Consider the following 18,961-nt stretch of genomic DNA (forward strand, 5'->3'; position numbering starts at 1 on the left):
CTTACACAAAATACAGAGGAATTATAGGTTGCTCAAGACTTTTGAACAATATAAGAGTTTTAAGAATAAATAAAAATATTAAGCTGCACTCCAACATTATAATTCAAATCACATGTAGTGTTAGAGTAAGGGTGTTATTTTTCTGGGCAGGAGACTGAACAGGATGTCCTGGACTTAGATAAGGCTAAGAATTGCTAGATCATTTTAATGCAGCAAGGTCAGTCTAGGGAGGTGTTTTTCTTCAAATAATAATATCAAAGAATAAATAACACTCTGTGTGGATGATTTTATGAAAACATGAAGCTTAAATGCTGCTCAGTGTTTGGTGTCTCAGAACCACCTGGCAATCCCATGAAGTATTCAACATGGCTCAAAACTGGGCACTTATTTTATTCCATTATTTTTTTACTCTTAAGCGCAGAAATATTTACATGAAACTCTGAAAAACAAAAAGTTTTAGTAGAATTTTGGAAGTTTTCCATTCATTTCAATGGGACAAAAAATGCATAAAAAGCGTAATACTTTAAAAAGTATAAAAGTAATGAGCACCAAAAGTCATAGCCTGCATTAGCAAAAATAGCCTCACGGATCATTCAACAGCTGTTGTTTCATTTGTAGTTTCATTTAAGGACCGCTGCAACTGCTGTGCCTCTCCACACAGACAAAATCATGCCTGTGTGGAGAGGCACAGCAGCAGGGAAAATGCATTTGTGGCATTTCTTTCACCAATGAGTGTACTTTTAAACCTCATTAAAACACTAAAGCTGATTCTGAGGGAGGCACTCACTGATGTTTCACTCATCGATCCAATAACACAAACAGTCACACACTCACCTTTTCTCATCTTCAACATTTTATATCTGGGATACATGAAGACACCAAAGGCAGCAGCCAGGAGAACCACAGGAACCAGAAGAGCAAAGAGAACTATGGGCCAGACTGGAGGAGGACGTACTGTAATCAACACAAACACAAACATCCTGAACATCATGCAACAGATTTTGATGAATTAACATCAGAGTTCACTTCTTCTCTGAACTTCAACCTTTATCTGCGGCACTGACCTGTGACCTTGAGGTCTACATAAGTCTTGCTCTGATCTCGTCCATATTTTCGGACAGTGCATTTGTAGGTTCCACTGTCAGAGACTGTAGGGTTCTTTAGAGTGAGGCTGAGATCTCCAGTCTGCAGAGCGTCGGCTCTCATTGATGTTCGGTTGGTGTAACGAATACTTTGTTCTTTAAAATCATCACTGCTCCGCAGACGCACATGAACTATTTGGATGTTAAGGTCCTCTCGGTCCCACACTGCTGCTGTGGACTCAAGGGCAACATCAGCTGGTACGTGACAGGGCAGACGCACAGACTCCACCCCCTCATACACCACCACTGCTGAGGCATGCTGGGAAGCTGAGGAGAGAACCATGAAGCAGTGCTGTGAGTTGGTGATACGGATGTAAATGCACAATGAGATCAGGTCAACGGTCAAAGTCTTTATAATGTAAAGATGAGGTCAGTGCACAGGTGATCAGTCCAACTAATCAGGTAAAGAGAAGAGGACCACAAACACAGGAAGGCTATCAGTGAATACCTGGACCTGCAAAGGACCTGAAGGACACACAGCATGAGAACTCAGAGGAGACAGTTAGATCCATGTGAACGACAGTAGAGGAGAGCAGGTCATCACACAGGACCACCTGTTTCTTATCACTAATCTATGACCTGTGTATATCCTATAACATCAATCTGTCACATCATCTCTGCTCTTTCACTGCCTGTGTTTGCTTTTGACTTTTGGGGGTTTCTGAGTTTCATTTTGGACTTCAGTTAGTTTTGAGATGCTTTGCTGTCACCAAATAAAGACTCTAGTTATCATTTAGTCCTGATATTAAGTCAGTTTGACCATTTTAGTGAGTTTCTGCAGAGACAAGTGACCCAACAAAACATTCAAGTTTTCAAGAGTTTCTGAATTCTTTAAACAGTTCAGCAGTAAGGAATCAGCATGGACTGCACACCTAGTTAGAACACTCACCAAGTGAATCTTGAGATAAGAGACAAAACATTCATCAATTTTGGGCCTAAAAATATACATAAAAGTGTTAACCCAAGTGACTAAAAGACAAACCAAGGCAATATTTATACAACAAATACCATTTATACATATATATTCATTTGAAATGGTACAATACATTACCAGCACCTTAAAAGTCTATTGTCCAGAAGCAGGTGTGAAAATATTAAATACTAAAAGAAATATTAAAAGTCATGTAAAAATTAACATTACAGCTCTTGTCATGAAGTATTTAAGTCAATAATGTACCAAAGTTGTCTTTATCTGGCAGAATACTCAAAAAATATCACGTGATGCACAAGGATTGAAAGTTTGGCATGAGTTACAAAACACTGAGAGAAAACATACCAAAGCAAAGAAAGTTTAATTTCCTTCAGACAATCTCTTCAAGTGTTCACAGTTTCTTTGAAAACCATTCTTGAATAACAACAGATAAGCAAGACACCATCACCAGAGGAAAAGTCAAATGTCAAAGAATGATTATGCAAAACCTTCACAATGCATTTATTGCGAGCAAAACCCAAACATTTAACATAGTTATTCATCCTTCTGTGCATTGCGTCCATTCTACATCACATCGCCTAGAGCAGCGGTCCCCAACCTTTTTTGCGCCACGGACCGGTTTATGCCCGACAATATTTTCACGGACCGGCCTTTAAGGTGTCGCGGATAAATACAACAAAATAAAACTAGTACCGGTACCGTTACCGTTTATTCATAACACACGTGAAAAGACCCAGGAAAACCAAGTTAACGATAAAAACAATAACAAAATAACGCTGAAAACCGATAAAAACCTTGAAAACCATACATTTCACACCTGAGACTCAACTCTCGCGGTCTGGTACCAAACGACTCACGGACCGGTACCGGTCCGAGGCCCGGGGCTTGGGGACCGCTGGCCTAGAGCGTCAGATCAAAGTCATTCAAAGCTGTTTCAACCAGCAAACTTGAAGAGTCATTCCAGCTTGTGTGTTGTTCTCCAGCTAATGAATCTTGCATAGTGCGTACTTGTCAATACGTCTAAACAAATATTAAAGCCTTCCTCCAGAGTAAGCGACAACACAAGTGGAGTGGAAGCAGTGGAAACGTATCAAAGAGCAAACAGAAGATGGAGCTCATTGTCACACCAAACTTCAGAAACACACTGCCACTCTGTCAGAGCTTATAGTTGTCTACCAAGACAAATCAAGAAGTGAAACAACCACCCATTTCCACCTAGTTCAAAATCAAAACAGGGAGTACAGGAACATGATAAGAAATTGCAATGAAACAACAATTATTGTGTATGTTGACTTCTCTGAGGCCTGGCAATGTAAATTCATCTCAGAAGTACAATCCTGTCATTATGGACAAAGCTTACCACAGATAACTCTTCACACAGGCATGTTTTACACCAAACATGAAAAGGCAGGGTTCAGCACAATTTTAGAGTCGAAGCACCAGGATGCAGCAGCCATGGATCAAGCCCTGAAAGATATTCATGTCAGATTGTCATACATTCTCGAGCTACACTATGTTACCACTGACTAGTTCCAGTCTTACAACACTATACTCATGCAACCCTTGAAATCTATTACAGGAACAAGACAGATTCATCAAGTATTAGCTCAGGGGAATATCATCCATCGCAGACATTTCATGTTTCTGCAGTGAGCCAAAGATCTGTCAGAGTTTCAGTCTTACTCTTTTGATTCCGGATGAACATCAGAATTCTACCAAATATCTCATGGACAAATGTTCGGAATTATCTTCTCCATGACCAACATATGGAGATTTTCTGAACTACAAACTGATTATATGTGTCGAGCTTACACACTTCTCCAGCAAATATGTAAATTATTAAAACATGTTACACCTGGGAGATTGTACCAAAACATGGTGAGAAAATCTGAACTTTGTGTAACAATAATATGTAAATATGTTTTTGAAAAATCAAAAAATATTTTTTTTAGAAAATTAGAACCTCTTCTGTCCCTAATCTCAGGAACCACTGTCACCACTGCACGTTGATCCTGGATAACTTTTCTTTGTGAACTAAAGAAACTGTGTTTATTGTAGAACCTGATCCAGCACAGTCTGTACAGAACATGAAGGAACACTGTTTGGATTCATGTTTCCTTCAGAGGTGAAGACACAGGGTGGTTAAACTCTCTCTGCTCCTGCAGACCATCAGCTGTGCTGTAGTTGCATCACTGCGCTCCATCATGATAAGCTCTGATGTCACTGACAGTAACAACAAATTATGTTTCCACATGTAGTTACAGCACTTTAAATTCTGTGCTCAGTGTTGACATGAAAGGACACTGAAGGATGATGTACATCAATATCATCTCTGATCACAAACACAGGCTGAGATTTTTCTTTCTTAACTAAAGTCAGTTCAGGACGTCCCTGCTGGGGGATTCCCATGATGAGTGTTTCTTCTTCTCTCACTCTGTGTTTGTACACCTCTCTGTATCTAATCATTACTTACCAATAATGTCTGTCTTTCTTCCACAGCCTGTCTTTGTCCTGTCTTCCTCCCTCCCCCCCACCAGGCATTGCAGATGCCCCGCCCTCTGTATTATCATAGGGTCTAATAACAGTATAAAGAGCCTTGCAGCGACTGTTGGTGTGATGTGATAAATAAATAAAACTGAATTATAATAAATAAAGTGTGATATGTAACAGTGCTTCAAACAGCTATCACATGTGTTGTGACCCGGCTCAGGAGGACCGCAACAAGAATGGGGTGTCCCGCGACTTCCCACGCCTAATGCCGGGCTCACACTGTGCGTCCATAAAAATGAAGGTTATAACAGAAATTCTGTCGCTCGCTCTCCCTCTGTGTCTTTCACTCACACAGACACACACACCACCACCATCAACTTTGCTAAATTGTTAATGAAAAACATTGATCAGGCAGCTGTGATTGAGCAGCAATGTAGATCCAACTATTTTCACGGTTGTTGTGGTCGTGATAATTTTGTGAGGCCACATCGAAAAGGCTCGGGTGAGCTTGCCATAGTTGTACAAGTTGTGACTCCATCGCTTGTGTCCAGATCACACGCTGCACAGCCGTGCTGCGCCGTATTTTTTGCTGACATTTGTGTTTGCGCGTGCGCAGTGTGAGAAGCTGCGGTGACAGCCTCACGACGGTCGCGAGGATTTGACCAAGCGATTGATGATCGGGAGCTGGTCATGAGGTGTTAATCGCTTCTCGTTACCCCACGTACACTACACGATGCACGACGCACGATGAAGGCCAAAATCGGGCTGATCGCCAAAACGGTCGCACGACTCAAAAATCGGCTCAAAATGGGCCAAAAATCGCACAGTGTGAGCCCGGCAACAGACACAGCCACAGCATCGGGCTTTTAACAATCATTTATTTACGTCAATGGCACTCAGTACAACGATAGTGGGAGTGTATGATTTCAGGATGAGCTAAGGCATTCAAGCATTCACAGCAAGTGGAGATGTGAGGATAGCATGGGAGCAGTGAGGAGCTAAAATGTGAGCTAATTTTGTCTCTGATAGCTTACTGGTTCTCGTGTGTAGCCTCGTTAGAACAAACGCAGAGGTTTGATCAGGACACAGAGAGCAGACGTCAGTGTGTGTGCATGCAGAGAATCAGAGCGTCTTTCTTACCGAGTAAGAGGAGCAGCAGCATCAACTGCATCTTCCTCCTGCAGTCAAAGTCCCGTTAAATCTGATCCTCAGACAGACTGCAGACACACACAGAGAAAGACGCACAATCACCAGTTTACTTTCACTTTCACAGCAGGGCTCCAGGATCTAAGCTTTAGGAGGAATCAGCTCCAATCATGCACGCAGTGGATTCCAATTTAAAATTGAAGAAAGTATATAAATCATTTTAGTGTCTGCTTGGAGCTGAACTCACTCATGTCACACTATAGTGTTTGTTTCTATAGCAACATAATTAACTGGATATCCAAGAATAAGCCAGAATCAATAATTACAGATGTTTATTTAATGTGGTGTTTCAGGGCAGAGCCTGTAATTATGAAACTTGGTCAAAGGCTCAGTTGTGATTATTTTTACAACAAAGTTAAAGAACGATTTGCAGCAAAGCAGAAAAGATGAAAAATGTGCAAAACGTTGTTTCTGCCTCTGCACAGAGAGACAGCCCAGCATCAAGCACTTACAGCAGCATGACTCAGTACAGACCCTGGACCAGCAGACTGACACTGCACACACCTGGACACAAGTTAACAGGTCATAGTTCTTGTATTCATGTAATCCTCTCTTACTTTCTCCCACTCTCTGTGCTCCTCTCTCTCTCTGTGCTCTCACCCAAATAATATAGGTAACAGTGACGCACAATTTAAAAGCCAATAAAAGGCATGAAACGCACATCTGTGCACATCTGGCAAATAGAGACATGCCAGGAACAGAATCACGTTTATTCCCAGGTTTGAACACAAATGATGACTTTGTCCTGGTGTCTCCATGAAAAATAAAGACAGAGTGGTCCAGAGAAGAATATACTGTATGGTATTTACAGTACGTCTCTGTATAGATACTCTTATAAATACACATAACATGATATGCACTACCTACAGATATTAGAATAGAAATCAGAGCTTATGTCAGGGTTGTAATTTATTAACTAATAATGATTAATGAGGTTACATCATTAAACACATGCACAATAAAATACTTTAATTACTACTCCAAAGACTGACTTTATATATGCTGACAGCTGTGAGGGAGCCCCGCCCTCATGCACGCTCTGTTACTATAGTAACCTCACTGAAGCCATGTTATTGGTCAAATTAAAAATGCTCCAAAAGCACAAACACAGCCCAGAGGTCCAGTTCAGGTGAAGCTAGCAGCTACAGCCACCTGTGTCACCATCCACCTGTCAGTCAGAAAGGCCACGCCCCTAATAATGCAATCTTTAATATAAAAACAAGCGTTATGAAGAGACACCGAACAGTTTGTGTATCAGGCTGCAAACATGTTTGTTTCTGCTGTAAACGTTGACACGAGTCTGATTCACTGCTTTCTGTCTGTTTGGGTTCTCAGACTGTGGGTTGTGACCCCCCAGGTGGGACATGGAGACGCTGCAGAGCTGTGGATTGAAAAGTGGCCCATGATAAAGAGCCCAGTGACAGGTGACATATTAGCTCCTGTATCAAAGGTGGCAGGTTTACTTCCTGCTGACACACCTGGTCTCCCCCATCAGCTGTCCACCTGTTCATCCTCCAGCAGTTTGAAAGCTTTAGCAGGATAAACGTTGAGTCTCTGCTCTCTCTGTTTGCTTGTTTGGTTTGGACCTCTGCATGTTGTCTCCTCCTCTGACCTCCTCAGCCAGTCACTCACAGCTCCTTCAGGATAACATGTTGGAGTCACTCTGGGAGAACTCACCTGCCCACTCTGTCCACATCTCCACCCACACCTTTCCCACTCAGTGTGGGACCACCTGTTCTCTTTGTAAGTAAACTGTTAAAGGTAGCTCCAGGTTCTACATCTGCATTCACAGGTGTTGTGTTTAATTATGAGACTGATAAATATTCAGACATGTTTTTGTTTTATGGGTTTCGGGGATTTTATTCAATACATGAGACTTTAAAGATTAAAGAAAAGCAATCATGCAGTAACATAAAACACTGACAATCATACAGAAAGATGTTAAAAGTAAAACATTCTTCAGGTTAAAGGGAGTTCTTCCTTCCTACTGTCACCAAGTGCTGATCATACCAGTGCATGAGGAGTGAGATTTCCAACAACAAGCATCTGATGGCAGCAGGAAAGCTGAGGAGAGGAGCCGTCACTGACTGTCAGTGTGTAACTGAATTATTGTTCATGATAAACAATCAAATAACTGAGTTTCAGGAGACACAAAGAGAAGAAGAGGAGCAGAGTGAAGGATGAAGGTCAGCCATCAGACCGAGTGTGTCCTCAGCTTCCTGTTCAGACACAAACATCACTGATGTCAGCTCTCAGCTGTTCACCTCTGACCTTTGTTAACACACCTGTATGGAAATGTTACCTGCTCTCAATCAATGCGCAACACCTGGATCAGCTGACTGCTCTGGAACACACAGATACAGTTTAAAGTATTAGATATGTCCTGTGTGTGTGTGTGTGTGTGTGTGTGTGTGGATAGAGCACCACTATGTTTAATATTAGTCAGTTTAGTTATTTCTCTAGCGCTCCTACAGCCTCATTGAGAAAACATAATGTGGGCTTTTAGAGTTCTTATGATAAATGAAACACTTCATTTCCAGGTATATATGTTGTTTTACTGCTTTCTTCTTATAATTAGACCCCATTCCTACAAGACTGCTCAAAGAAGTCCTGCCATTAATTAATTCTTCAATCTTAAATATGATCAACCTATCTCTAATAATCGGCTATGTACCACAGGCCTTCAAGCTGGCTGTAGTTAAACCTTTACTTAAAAAGCCATCTCTAGACCCAGCTGTCTTAGCTAATTATAGGCCAATCTCCAACCTTCCTTTCATATCAAACATCCTTGAAAGAGTAGTTGTCAAACAGCTAACAGATCATCTGCAGAGGAATGGCTTATTTGAAGAGTTTCAGTCAGGTTTCAGAGCTCATCACAGCACAGAAACAGCTTTAGTGAAGGTTACAAATGATCTTCTTATGGCCTCTGACAGTGGACTCATCTCTGTGCTTGTCCTGCTAGACCTCAGTGCAGCGTTCGATACTGTTGACCATAATATCCTATTAGAGCGATTAGAACATGCTGTAGGTATTACAGGTACTGTGCTGCAGTGGTTTGGATCATATCTATCTAATAGACTCCAATTTGTTCATGTAAATGGAGAGTCCTCTAGGAATGCAGGACTCTGGAGGAATGTCTTAAAGACATAAAGACCTGGATGGCTGCTAACTTTCTGCTTCTTAATTCAGATCAAACTGAGGTTATTGTACTCGGCCCTGAAAATCTTAGAAATATGGTATCTAAGCAGATTCTTACTGTGGATGGCATTACCTTGGCCTCCAGTAATGCTGTGAGGAACCTTGGAGTCATTTTTGACTCGATTTTGACTTGACATTTTTTTCACATTTGGTAAATAAATTCACTTTCAGGTGTGTTGTTATGGTTACCTGTTGTCTCACCAGCTTTCCTCTACCTTCTGAAGATCACCTCACGGTAAACAACATCATCAGGGCCTAAAGACAGAAAAATGAATGAATGATGCTGCAGCTTCAGTTCTGACTCACAGTTTGAGTCCAGCTCAGTATCTCCAAACTGACTCTGAACCATCATCTCTGTTAAAGACTTTTACTCTGAGTTTGTGCTGGAAGGATGAACGAAGTCACACTAACTGTGCTATCACTGAATTTAAAAAGAACACATCTGTGTTCAGAGATAATAAAAAATATCAGTTTCTACAGAACAAAACATCAAAGAGAGATTAACCTTCTCAGCAGCTCCCAATGTGAAAGTTAATCAGACTAAAGAAGGTGTGTGTCCTTCATCACTACACTGAACCATCGTCATCATCATCTGTACCTGAAGTGTGAGTCCTCACATCAGAGTAGATAACATCTGGATCATCAGGACTTTTAGCTGGAAAACACACACACACACACACACAGAATCATTTACCTGAGAAACTGTGTGTGTGTTATGCTGCTGAGAGCACACGCAGCGTACCTCTCCTATTGTCTCTCTGTGTGATGGTGACGTCACTGCAGTTCACATGTACAGGAGAGGAGGAGTGGAGCGCTGCTGAACAAAGAAACACACAAACACATTCGCAGGGTTTCAGAGTGATGGGGGGCAGTGTTTTGGAAATGACAGTCTTCACTAGTGGGGATAGTTACAAAGCTTTCTTCGTTATGAATTAGCATACATGTTTTTATTGAACATTTGAAGAACCAGCAAAAAAAAAACAGAAACTCTTGTAGAGGACATAAAGTCAGAAATAGAAACGACAAGGAGCAGGTGCATCTAGTACAAGTAGAGCTGCTGCAAAAACCCACAGAGCTCAGCAGCCAGCGCAACAATGTCTGGATCCTTTGCTTTTAGTTAGCAGTTAGCATTAGCAGCACATCCTGCGTCCGATGTGAAAGGACTTTTATGCTGCGCACTGTGACTCACAGCAATGGTCCCGGGTCAGCCCTGACTTTGTGTTAAACTAATCCTAAAGTAATAATGGTATTTCTAACTACTGATATGCCACAACTTTATCCTTTCAACAGCTGCTGAAAGTTAGGGGACCTAGCTGCTATCAGATATTTATATAGATGTTAATCATTCCTCGCCGTCAGTCCCCTGACTGTGGTCGGGAGACGCGAGGGGAGATGCTTCCTCCAGGGCCGAAGTTTGTCCTCCTTCGGGGTTAACTCCCTTCTCTTTTGTGGAGTAGTGAGGCAGGCAGGAATCAGCCGAGACACCGGAGAGTACTGAAGAGATGAGGCTTTAATAACAGCGCTGCACACTTCAAAGCACAATGCATAGGCTGTAGCCCGTTAGAACGCCGCTCCCGGTCGCCCTCTCTACCCGTGTCACACTCTCTCTCTCTTTTTCTTTTTCCGCTCCCCGCGTTTCCTTCACGCGCATGCTCACACACACATCACATACACACCTCACTGCACCCAGCCACACACAAGACGGCAATTCCCGCAACACTACCCCCACTCTGGATGGCAATTAAACAATAATTCCACTCCAGCATTGTAATGCATAAAACTGGTACACAATCCCCTTTACCACTTGGAGCCCACAGGAGATAAAAGTGTTAGCCATTACCGCATATAAGGTGAGGTATAGTATCAACTAGTGCACTTCAGTGGCAAAAACGTTGGCTCAAGCAAGGTGTACATACATGTGCAAAATAAAGAATTCCAAGTGTTGTTAAGTAGGAAAGAAATTACACAATTGTAACTATTACATGGCGACCAGGAATAACTAACTTATCCTAGCATCTAGGAAGGCACAAATACAAATGGATAGGTGCATGTAGATAACCCCGTAGGTTCTTCAGATACTTCACTCCCCTTTTTTTCCAAATGTAAACACTGAAACAATGAAAAATATAGCTCTCTTAAACCATTGTAGCTAACAGTGTAGGAGGCCGAAACGATTTAAACTTGAACTGAATCTTCAGTCCTACTTGGAACTGTCCATGGTAGGTAAACCAAGCTAAGTGATCCACACCCCATACCGGTCTGGTGCTCTGCGCCGACGAGTTGGTCGCTGAAACTGCTGGCCCAGATGGTCTGGCTCACCCACCACACCCCCACCATTCTCATGGTCTACATGGGAAGGGGACGATGGGACAACCACAACCGGAGCGGGATCAGCTGCAACTGAGACAGATGGCTGAGAGGCGCTGAGGCCATTGCCAGTTGCAGTAGAGAACAGACTGTGCAGACCCAGATCACGGTCTGCTGGGTCATCCTCTAAAGCTGGTGGTGGGACCTCTGTAGGTGACCACAGATGAGCTTGATCAAGGACCCAGGTGTTGTCCAGGGGCTCACGGCAGCGATAATGCTTAAGCTGGTCATGGTGGACAACTTTCACTTTAGACCTTGGGTTCTTCTGGATCCGATAAACTAGGTCATCCAATTGCCCCAGGACAAAGAATGGTCCTTCATACGATGGGAGGAACTTTTTGACCTTATTCTTGATGTGACGTGTTCCTTTGATGAGATACCACACAGGATCTCCAGTCTTGTACTGTGTGTGGCAACAGTTCTTGTCATATTGCCTTTTTGCGCGCGTGACTGACTCACGCAGGGCTTCCCTGGCGATGAGGTGGGCCAGCTCCAGCCGCTCACGCATTTGCTGCACATACTCTGGAGCTGAGGGTTGGTTGTCTGGATCACAAGGTAGACCTGCGACAAGGTCCACTGGCTCACTCAGTTCTCGGCCAAACATCATGAAGTTTGGGGTGAAACCTGTAGCACTGTGTTTGGTCGCCCTGTAGGCCATAACAGCGTACGGGATCATCAGGTCCCAGTCCCAATGGCAACGCTCTGCTGTGGAGGCCAGGATCTTTTGGAGAGTGGCATTAAAACGTTCAACCTGGCCATCTGACTGGGGTCGGAATGGCGTTGTATGAGTCTTGTCTATGCCAAACAAACTGCACACCCCCTGGAACACATCAGATTCAAAATTGCGTCCCTGGTCACTGTGCAGTGCTTGAGGTATCCCGTAGCGGCACACCCACTCAGATGCAACGACCTCGGCAACGGTTGCAGCCCGTTCATCTGGGATAGGAAAGGCTTCAGTCCACTTTGTAAAGTAGTCTTGTATTACAAGCACATATCAGTTTCTGCGCTCTGTCTCATTCAGTGGTCCCATAATGTCCAGCGCAATGCGCTCCATTGGGGCTCCTACCCGGACAGTTCCCATCGGAGCTTGTGGTGTCTTCTGGGGTCGGGCTCTGGATGCACAGCTGGTACAAGTACGGCACCAAAGAGCGACGTCTTCCCTCATGTGATACCAATAGAATCGGGTTCGTAGCCTGGCCACAGTCCTCTCGACAACCAAAATGTCCGCCCACTGGCCCCTCGTGCATCTGGCTCATCACTCCTGGTTGTAGCTTGCGTGGCAGTACGACCTGGGGGTAGAACTGGGTCTCGTCAAGGCAGTAGAAGCGACGGACCAGAACTCCATCTCTGAAGTAGAGCCGTTTCCATTGAGCCCAGTATGTCTTAGTGGCCGGGCTGCATGGCGAGACAGTAGTCCATGGGGGGCGCTCACTGCTGGCCTCCATCCAGGCGCGTATGGGTGCAATGTCTGCATCAGCGTCCTGGGCTTGGCTCAACTCCCCCATGGTCCAGCCATGAAACAGAGAAGCAGTATCAAGAGTTTTAGCCACATATACTTTCTCAGTCAGCTTTACGGTGTGTGTACCAGTGAAAATGTTCTGGTGTGATATGTCTGTGCTAGTGTGAATTATCTGTTCTGAGACGTCTGTGTTGGTAGGAGTGTTTTGACATAAAATGTCTGACATAGTAAAAGCAGTTTGGTCTAAAGTCTTTGTGTCTGGTGTAGGGGTGTTATGACCTACCCCCACTGGACACACCGCTGTAGTAGCTGGTTGTCCCTCCACCCTCACCGGACTCAGCAACAGGGAGCTGGTGTCAGAGTCCAACTCACATTGGACCGCCCGATGACTGGTCCCCCCGAGATGTTTGGAGGGGTCCTGCACTCTGCATGGACAGGACTGGCGACAGGGTCTTCTGGAGAGGCTATCAGCATTGGTGTGCACTCGACCTGGACGGTGGATGATCTCAAAGCTGTACTCGGCAAGCTTCTCGAGCTATCGAGCTAACTGTCCCTCTGGCTCTTTCATTTTTGTTAGCCAGCGCAGGCTACTGTGGTCTGTGCGCACTTTGAAAGGCCGTCCGAGGAGGTACTGGGGAAAATGGGACGTGAAATCCACGACGGCTAGTAGTTCACGTCGTTTGGTGCAGTAGTTTTGTTCAGTTCTCGATAGCTTACGGCTGCCATATGCCAGCACACGCTCCACGCCCTGTTGCATCTGTGACAGCACCGCGCCGATGCCTGTGCCGCTGGCATCAGTGTCTAGTATCATTTCACCCTGGTCAAGTGGATAGCCAAGAACAGGGGCAGAGATGAGTCAACACTTTAGCTTGTCGAAAGCTGCTTGGTGCTCACCATGCCACTGAAAATGTGCGTTCTTCTTGGTCAGGTTGTGCAGGGGCTCGGCTATAGAGGCAAAGTCTTTCACGAACCGGCGATAATATGAGGCCAGGCCGATGAAGCGTCTGACCTCCTGGATGGACGTAGGTGCAGGCCACATCTGAACTTTTTGAACTTTGCTGGGGTCGGTAGCCACACCATGCTCGGACACCACATGGCCAAGATAAGCAACTTCGCGGCGAAAGAGGCAGCATTTGGCAGGTTTCAGCTTCACGTTAGCTTGTTGAAGTCTATAGAATACCTGGCCAAGCCGTTGCAGCATCCCCGACACGTCCTTAGCCAGCACAAGGATGTCGTCCAAGTAGACCAGGCAGGTCTCCCACTACATGCCAGCCAGGACGCGGTCCATCAGCCGCTGGAACGTCGCCGGGGCATTGCATAGTCCAAATGGCATGACGTTCCACTCAAAGAGGCCTGTCCTAGTGCAGAAAGCGGCGGCCCTGCGTGCTCTAGGCGTCAGCTCAACCTGCCAGTAGCCTGATGCGAGGTCTAATGTGCTGAACCATCTGGCCGTCGAGAGTGATCTGCTGATCAGCGTGTTGCTGCTTTTCCCCTGCCATTCTTCATGGATGTTGTTTGACTGGAGCACCAGGACGGGTTATGATGTCGTGCTGCACAAGGCTGGTTCGGCCCAGGTCAGCAGGCCCTGTAGAAAACACATGTCCATAAGTGCAAAGCAAGCGTTTCAGTTGGAGCTGTTCATAGTCATTGAGGTCTGTGGAGCTCTGGGCATAGAGCTCCTGCAGGTGCAGAGGAACCACAGGAGGGCTGGTCAGTGAGTCTGCAGCTGGGGAGACCATGGAGGGTTCCACGGCCTCAGCTGGCTGGAGGAGCCCGGCAATGGATCCTTCCTTAATTGTTACTGCTTTATTGCCGGGGTTAAAAAGCCGAAGTGGGACAGCTTTAGAAGGCTGTGCATTGACTAGGACTCTGGCGATAAGTACTTTGTGCTTCTCAACGAAACCTTTGGTGGGACTAAGCATCATGTCACCTTGAGCTGCTGCACCAGGATGCACATTGCCTTTCACCATATACTCTTGCCCCGGTTCCACCACCACAGTTCTAGCTATTCTCACTGCGTGTGACTTTGTACTAGCTTCGGTTTGGTAGTAGAGCACCTCTTCACGGAACAGGATGATGCGGCGTTTGCCGAAATCAAGACGTGCTTCAGCTTGAGTGAGGAAGGGATGCCCAAACAGCACCTCATTTCCTGCTATATCTGCCACCAGGAAATCAACATCCACCTGTCGATTGCTGATACTGACAGGTATCTGGGCTTCACCTAGCACCGGCATGTCCCCAGGTCCCACACCAAGCAAGGTCTCAACAACTGAGGGCTGTAGTGGTGGCCTCACGTCTGGGTGGATGGAGTTGTAGTAGGGCAGCGGCAGCATGCTCCTCCGGGCCCCACTGTCCAAAACAGCACATACCTCCACTTCATAGAGGCGCATGGGGATACTCATTTCTTGGCTTTGGCACTTAAGGTGGAGCACGGTGGGTTTTGGGCTGTCCCAAGGGCTACCGTTCAATGTTAAGGCCTTGGTGGTTTTGTGAGGGGAAGGGCACTGCTTTTGGACATGGCCCCAACCTTGACAGTTATGGCAGCGAACCCCACCCCTTTTAAAGTTTCTGTGATTTTTCGGTGTTGTCAAGGGTGCATGTGGAACAAAGCGATTCGGTGAGGGGCTAGCTGCAGGTGCATTCTCAGCAACAGTCTCATCTTTGTCCTTTTCTCTGACCACAGCAGCTCGGGGCCGGCGTTCAGCTGAGTTACGGGCTCCTTGCTGCATGGCACTGGTTACATAAGATGCAGCCCTTTTAGTGGTTTCGTGTCGGTGGGCTATTTCGTATGCACAGGCAAGTGTGGCTGGGTGCCTCTCTAGCAACTTCTGTACTATTTCTGCATCACCCAGCCCATTGGTGAAAACGTCAACAGCTATAGAGTCTTGTTCAATCTCTGCTCTATCACCATATGCAACAGCCACTTTCCCATAAATGTCATCTCTGAAAACATGCAGGGCCTCACCAGGTTTACGCACTCGCTGCCTCAGTTCTACAGCAACAGCAGCTGCATGGTCAGAAGAAGGACCATATGCAGTTTCCAGTTCGTCCACCAGGCGGCGGTAATCCCATTTGGATGAGCGGGGATTTCTGTGGATAATAGCCCCTGCTGCTCCAACTAGGCAGAATTTAAGCTGAGTTGTCATTGTTTTTTCTGACCAATAGTTGGCTTCAGCGCAGCTCTCAAACCTGTGCAGAAATTCCTTCCACGGTGTGGTGCCATCATATTGGCCCGGACGTAGAGTGGGGACTCTCTCTCTAGGGTCACCGTCCTCTTCACTGTCAGATGGTGGCTGACGGGGCACACAGCGGGTCTTGCCTGGTTTTGAGCGGGGTTTATGCTGTGTAGTGGTTTGCCCATAGCTTATGGCTTCATTAAGGCTACTGGAAGGCACACATTGCATGGGTGTATTTAACATTGCATTAAATTGAGCCGGTGTGCTGTGTACAAAACTGTTCATGTGAGCGAGGGAAAATGGGTTTGAGTCTGGATAGTGCATTTTCATTTGGGGAGTAGGAGCTGGATAATAGTTCATGCTGCTGCCTGTGTTTCCCTCACGGCCGTAGCTGCGGCATTCAGCATCGACGAAGGGATTCGTGCGGGAAAACTGCGGCTGGGCAGGACTATCGGGCGGCGCGAGTACATCCTCTCCATTAGCGTGTGTGTTAGTACAACTTTCGGCACACAGGAATGGGTTGATATGTTCACATTGAGTCACAGCTCTGTCTCTGTTAGCTTCCCTAGTGCTCGCGGCACCCTCGGAGACACTGGTCAGCGACATGAATGGGTTGGAATAATTGGTCTCAAGTCCGTAGTTTTCCCGAGAATGGCGAGCAGCGGCCATCGCAAGTTAGCTTAGCTACGGGCCAATATACTTGTAATTACGGTCACTCGGCTTTATCGTTAGCCGCTTTAGCCTGTCGGTTTTTCTCAGTGCTCACCACTCCTTTGACAGCGTGAAAGGGTCCCTTCGTGGTCGCCAGTGTTAACCATTCCTCGCCGTCAGTCCCCTGACCGTGGTCGGGAGACGCGAGGGGAGATGCTTCCTCCAGGGCCGAAGTTTGTCCTCCTTCGGGGTTAACTCCCTTCACTTTTGTGGAGTAGTGAGGCAGGCAGGAATCAGCCGAGACACCGGAGAGTACTGAAGAGATGAGGCTTTAATAACAGCGCTGCACACTTCAAAGCACAATGCATAGGCTGTAGCCCGTTAGAACGCCGCTCCCGGTCGCCCTCTCTACCCGTGTCACACTCTCTCTCTCTTTTTCTTTTTCCGCTCCCCGCGTTTCCTTCACGTGCATGCTCACACACACATCACATACACACCTCACTGCACCCAGCCACACACAAGACGGCAATTCCCGCAACATAGAGATCCTCCAGCTTCAAACTGTATTACCCTTCAAGGACCTGCAGTTCAAAAAAGCGCCCCTCCGACAGCCAAACCCATCTGTTCTCTGATTGACCAATCAGATGAAAGGAAGAAAAACCGGGTCAAAATTCGTACTTGTAACTTGGAGAGTTTCACACGTATTTTTTGGGCTAAGTCCACACACAAATTCTTTTTACACATACAAAGCCTGATTTACAAGTACAAAATATTTATGACCACAATTTGAGCCCATATTAATCATCTATTTAAAAAACAACAACTCTGAAAGATTTCATACCTTTCTGTTTCTTCCAGAGAACTCCCCAAACCACCAAAACCAGAAGAACCACGGAAACCAGACCTGCTACAACCGGAATGAGGATGGAGGAGGAGGGAATAGCGGAGGAGTCTGTTACAGGAGAAACAAGAGCAGGAGAGTTCACAGGATTAGAGGAGGTGTGGGTGTGGAGATGAGGAGAAGGATCTGTAGGAGACATGATGAAGATGGTTCAGCCAGTTTATTTTCAGCTCAGGTTAGTTCATGTTTTTAAACAGGAAGTGATGTCATTGTTCTGACCTCTGACCCTCAGAAAGCTCTGAGGAGATTCTCCAAACACATCAGTAGCACAGGAGTAGAGACCTTCATCAGACTGCTGAACGTTTGTGATGATGAACTCTGATTTATTTCCAACATGACTTCCATTAAAGAAGAAATTAGCTGTGATGATGTCACCATTACTCTGTTTGCAGCGCATAGTGACATCACTTCCTGCTGGCACAGGATGTGGAGGGATCTCCAGGATCAGACCTTTATTGGATCAGCAGACACAAACAGAGTGATGCAGAGAGCTCATGAGTCTGTGATTGGGATCAAATGTATTTGTGTTCTTGTTGGAGTCTCACTGATTGTTTTCACTTCATCAACTCACCTGCAGAAAGAGTCAGTGCAGACAGCAGCAGCACACACACACCTGCAACAGGAGGGCAGAGGTCACTGAGGGTTACAGGTCACAGAGCATCAGAGGTCAGTGAGGGTCAGAGGTCAGTGACTGACACAGCCTGAGTATATCATCTTGAAGAACAGTTCCTGTTCCATCAGTGAAATACAGTAAAGAGAGACGATGTCAGAGGAAACAGTGTATAAGGCGACTGAACTGGTTTAGGAGGAAGTAAAACCAGTTTACTGTGATGGTTTAGTCAAGGACATTCAACACAGCATTGTTTCAGTCATCAAGACATTCCTGCACTTTAACTAACTGATGTGTATCATGTGGCTTGATGCTCACACACACAGGTGTACACAGACACACACAGGTGTACACAGACACACACAGGTGTACACAGACACACACAGGTGTACACAGACACACACAGGTGTACACAGACACACACAGGTGTACACAGACACACACTGTGTCTTCCTTGGCTGCTGACACTAAACATATCGTGCATTATCCGTCCAGTGTGCTGCTCAGTAGGATTCAGTGTTTATTATTTACTGTTACTGATGCATATGATGGCTGTTGCTGTGGTTTCCTTAGTGTGCTGGCTTCTTGTTGCTTCTTGTTGCTTCTTGTTGCTTCTTGTTGCTTCTTTTTCTTCAGGATGTGATCAAACAGATTTTAGTGTCTTTCCTCTCTCCGTCCCTCTTCTCCTCTATGTTTCTCTCCTTCTGTTAACTCTCTTCCCAACTTATCTTTACTTTGTCTTTCTTCTGTCTCGGCACCAGTCCTGTCTGTTCTGAGTGTAATAACTTAAAAGTAAAACAAATCTAATAAACTACGACATTTAGTGTAGC

At 45.5% G+C, this 18,961-nt stretch overlaps 1 protein-coding gene and 1 long non-coding RNA gene across 2 annotated transcripts in view; one reads left to right on the plus strand and one right to left on the minus strand.

The window, feature by feature from the left end:
- Positions 1 to 5,857, minus strand: part of LOC102080179 (muscle M-line assembly protein unc-89) — a 156,244-nt gene extending 150,387 nt beyond the window's left edge. Inside the window, exons 1-3 of the mRNA XM_025905173.1 lie at positions 5,704 to 5,857; positions 1,065 to 1,409; positions 835 to 954 (exon numbers count right to left, since the gene is read on the minus strand). Coding sequence (XP_025760958.1) covers positions 835 to 954; positions 1,065 to 1,409; positions 5,704 to 5,734 — 496 coding nt within the window. The 5' untranslated portion in view covers positions 5,735 to 5,857. The remainder of the gene's footprint in view (positions 1 to 834; positions 955 to 1,064; positions 1,410 to 5,703) is intronic.
- Positions 5,858 to 7,409: 1,552 nt separating this feature from the next.
- On the plus strand, positions 7,410 to 7,880 carry LOC112846293 (uncharacterized). The gene is made up of 2 exons (XR_003219197.1): positions 7,410 to 7,512; positions 7,733 to 7,880. It is a non-coding gene; the product is annotated as an uncharacterized LOC112846293 (long non-coding RNA).
- The last annotated feature ends 11,081 nt before the right edge of the window (positions 7,881 to 18,961 follow it).

The sequence above is a fragment of the Oreochromis niloticus genome, linkage group LG3 (genome assembly GCF_001858045.2).
Source record: "Oreochromis niloticus isolate F11D_XX linkage group LG3, O_niloticus_UMD_NMBU, whole genome shotgun sequence".
NCBI classification, from domain to species: domain Eukaryota; kingdom Metazoa; phylum Chordata; class Actinopteri; order Cichliformes; family Cichlidae; genus Oreochromis; species Oreochromis niloticus.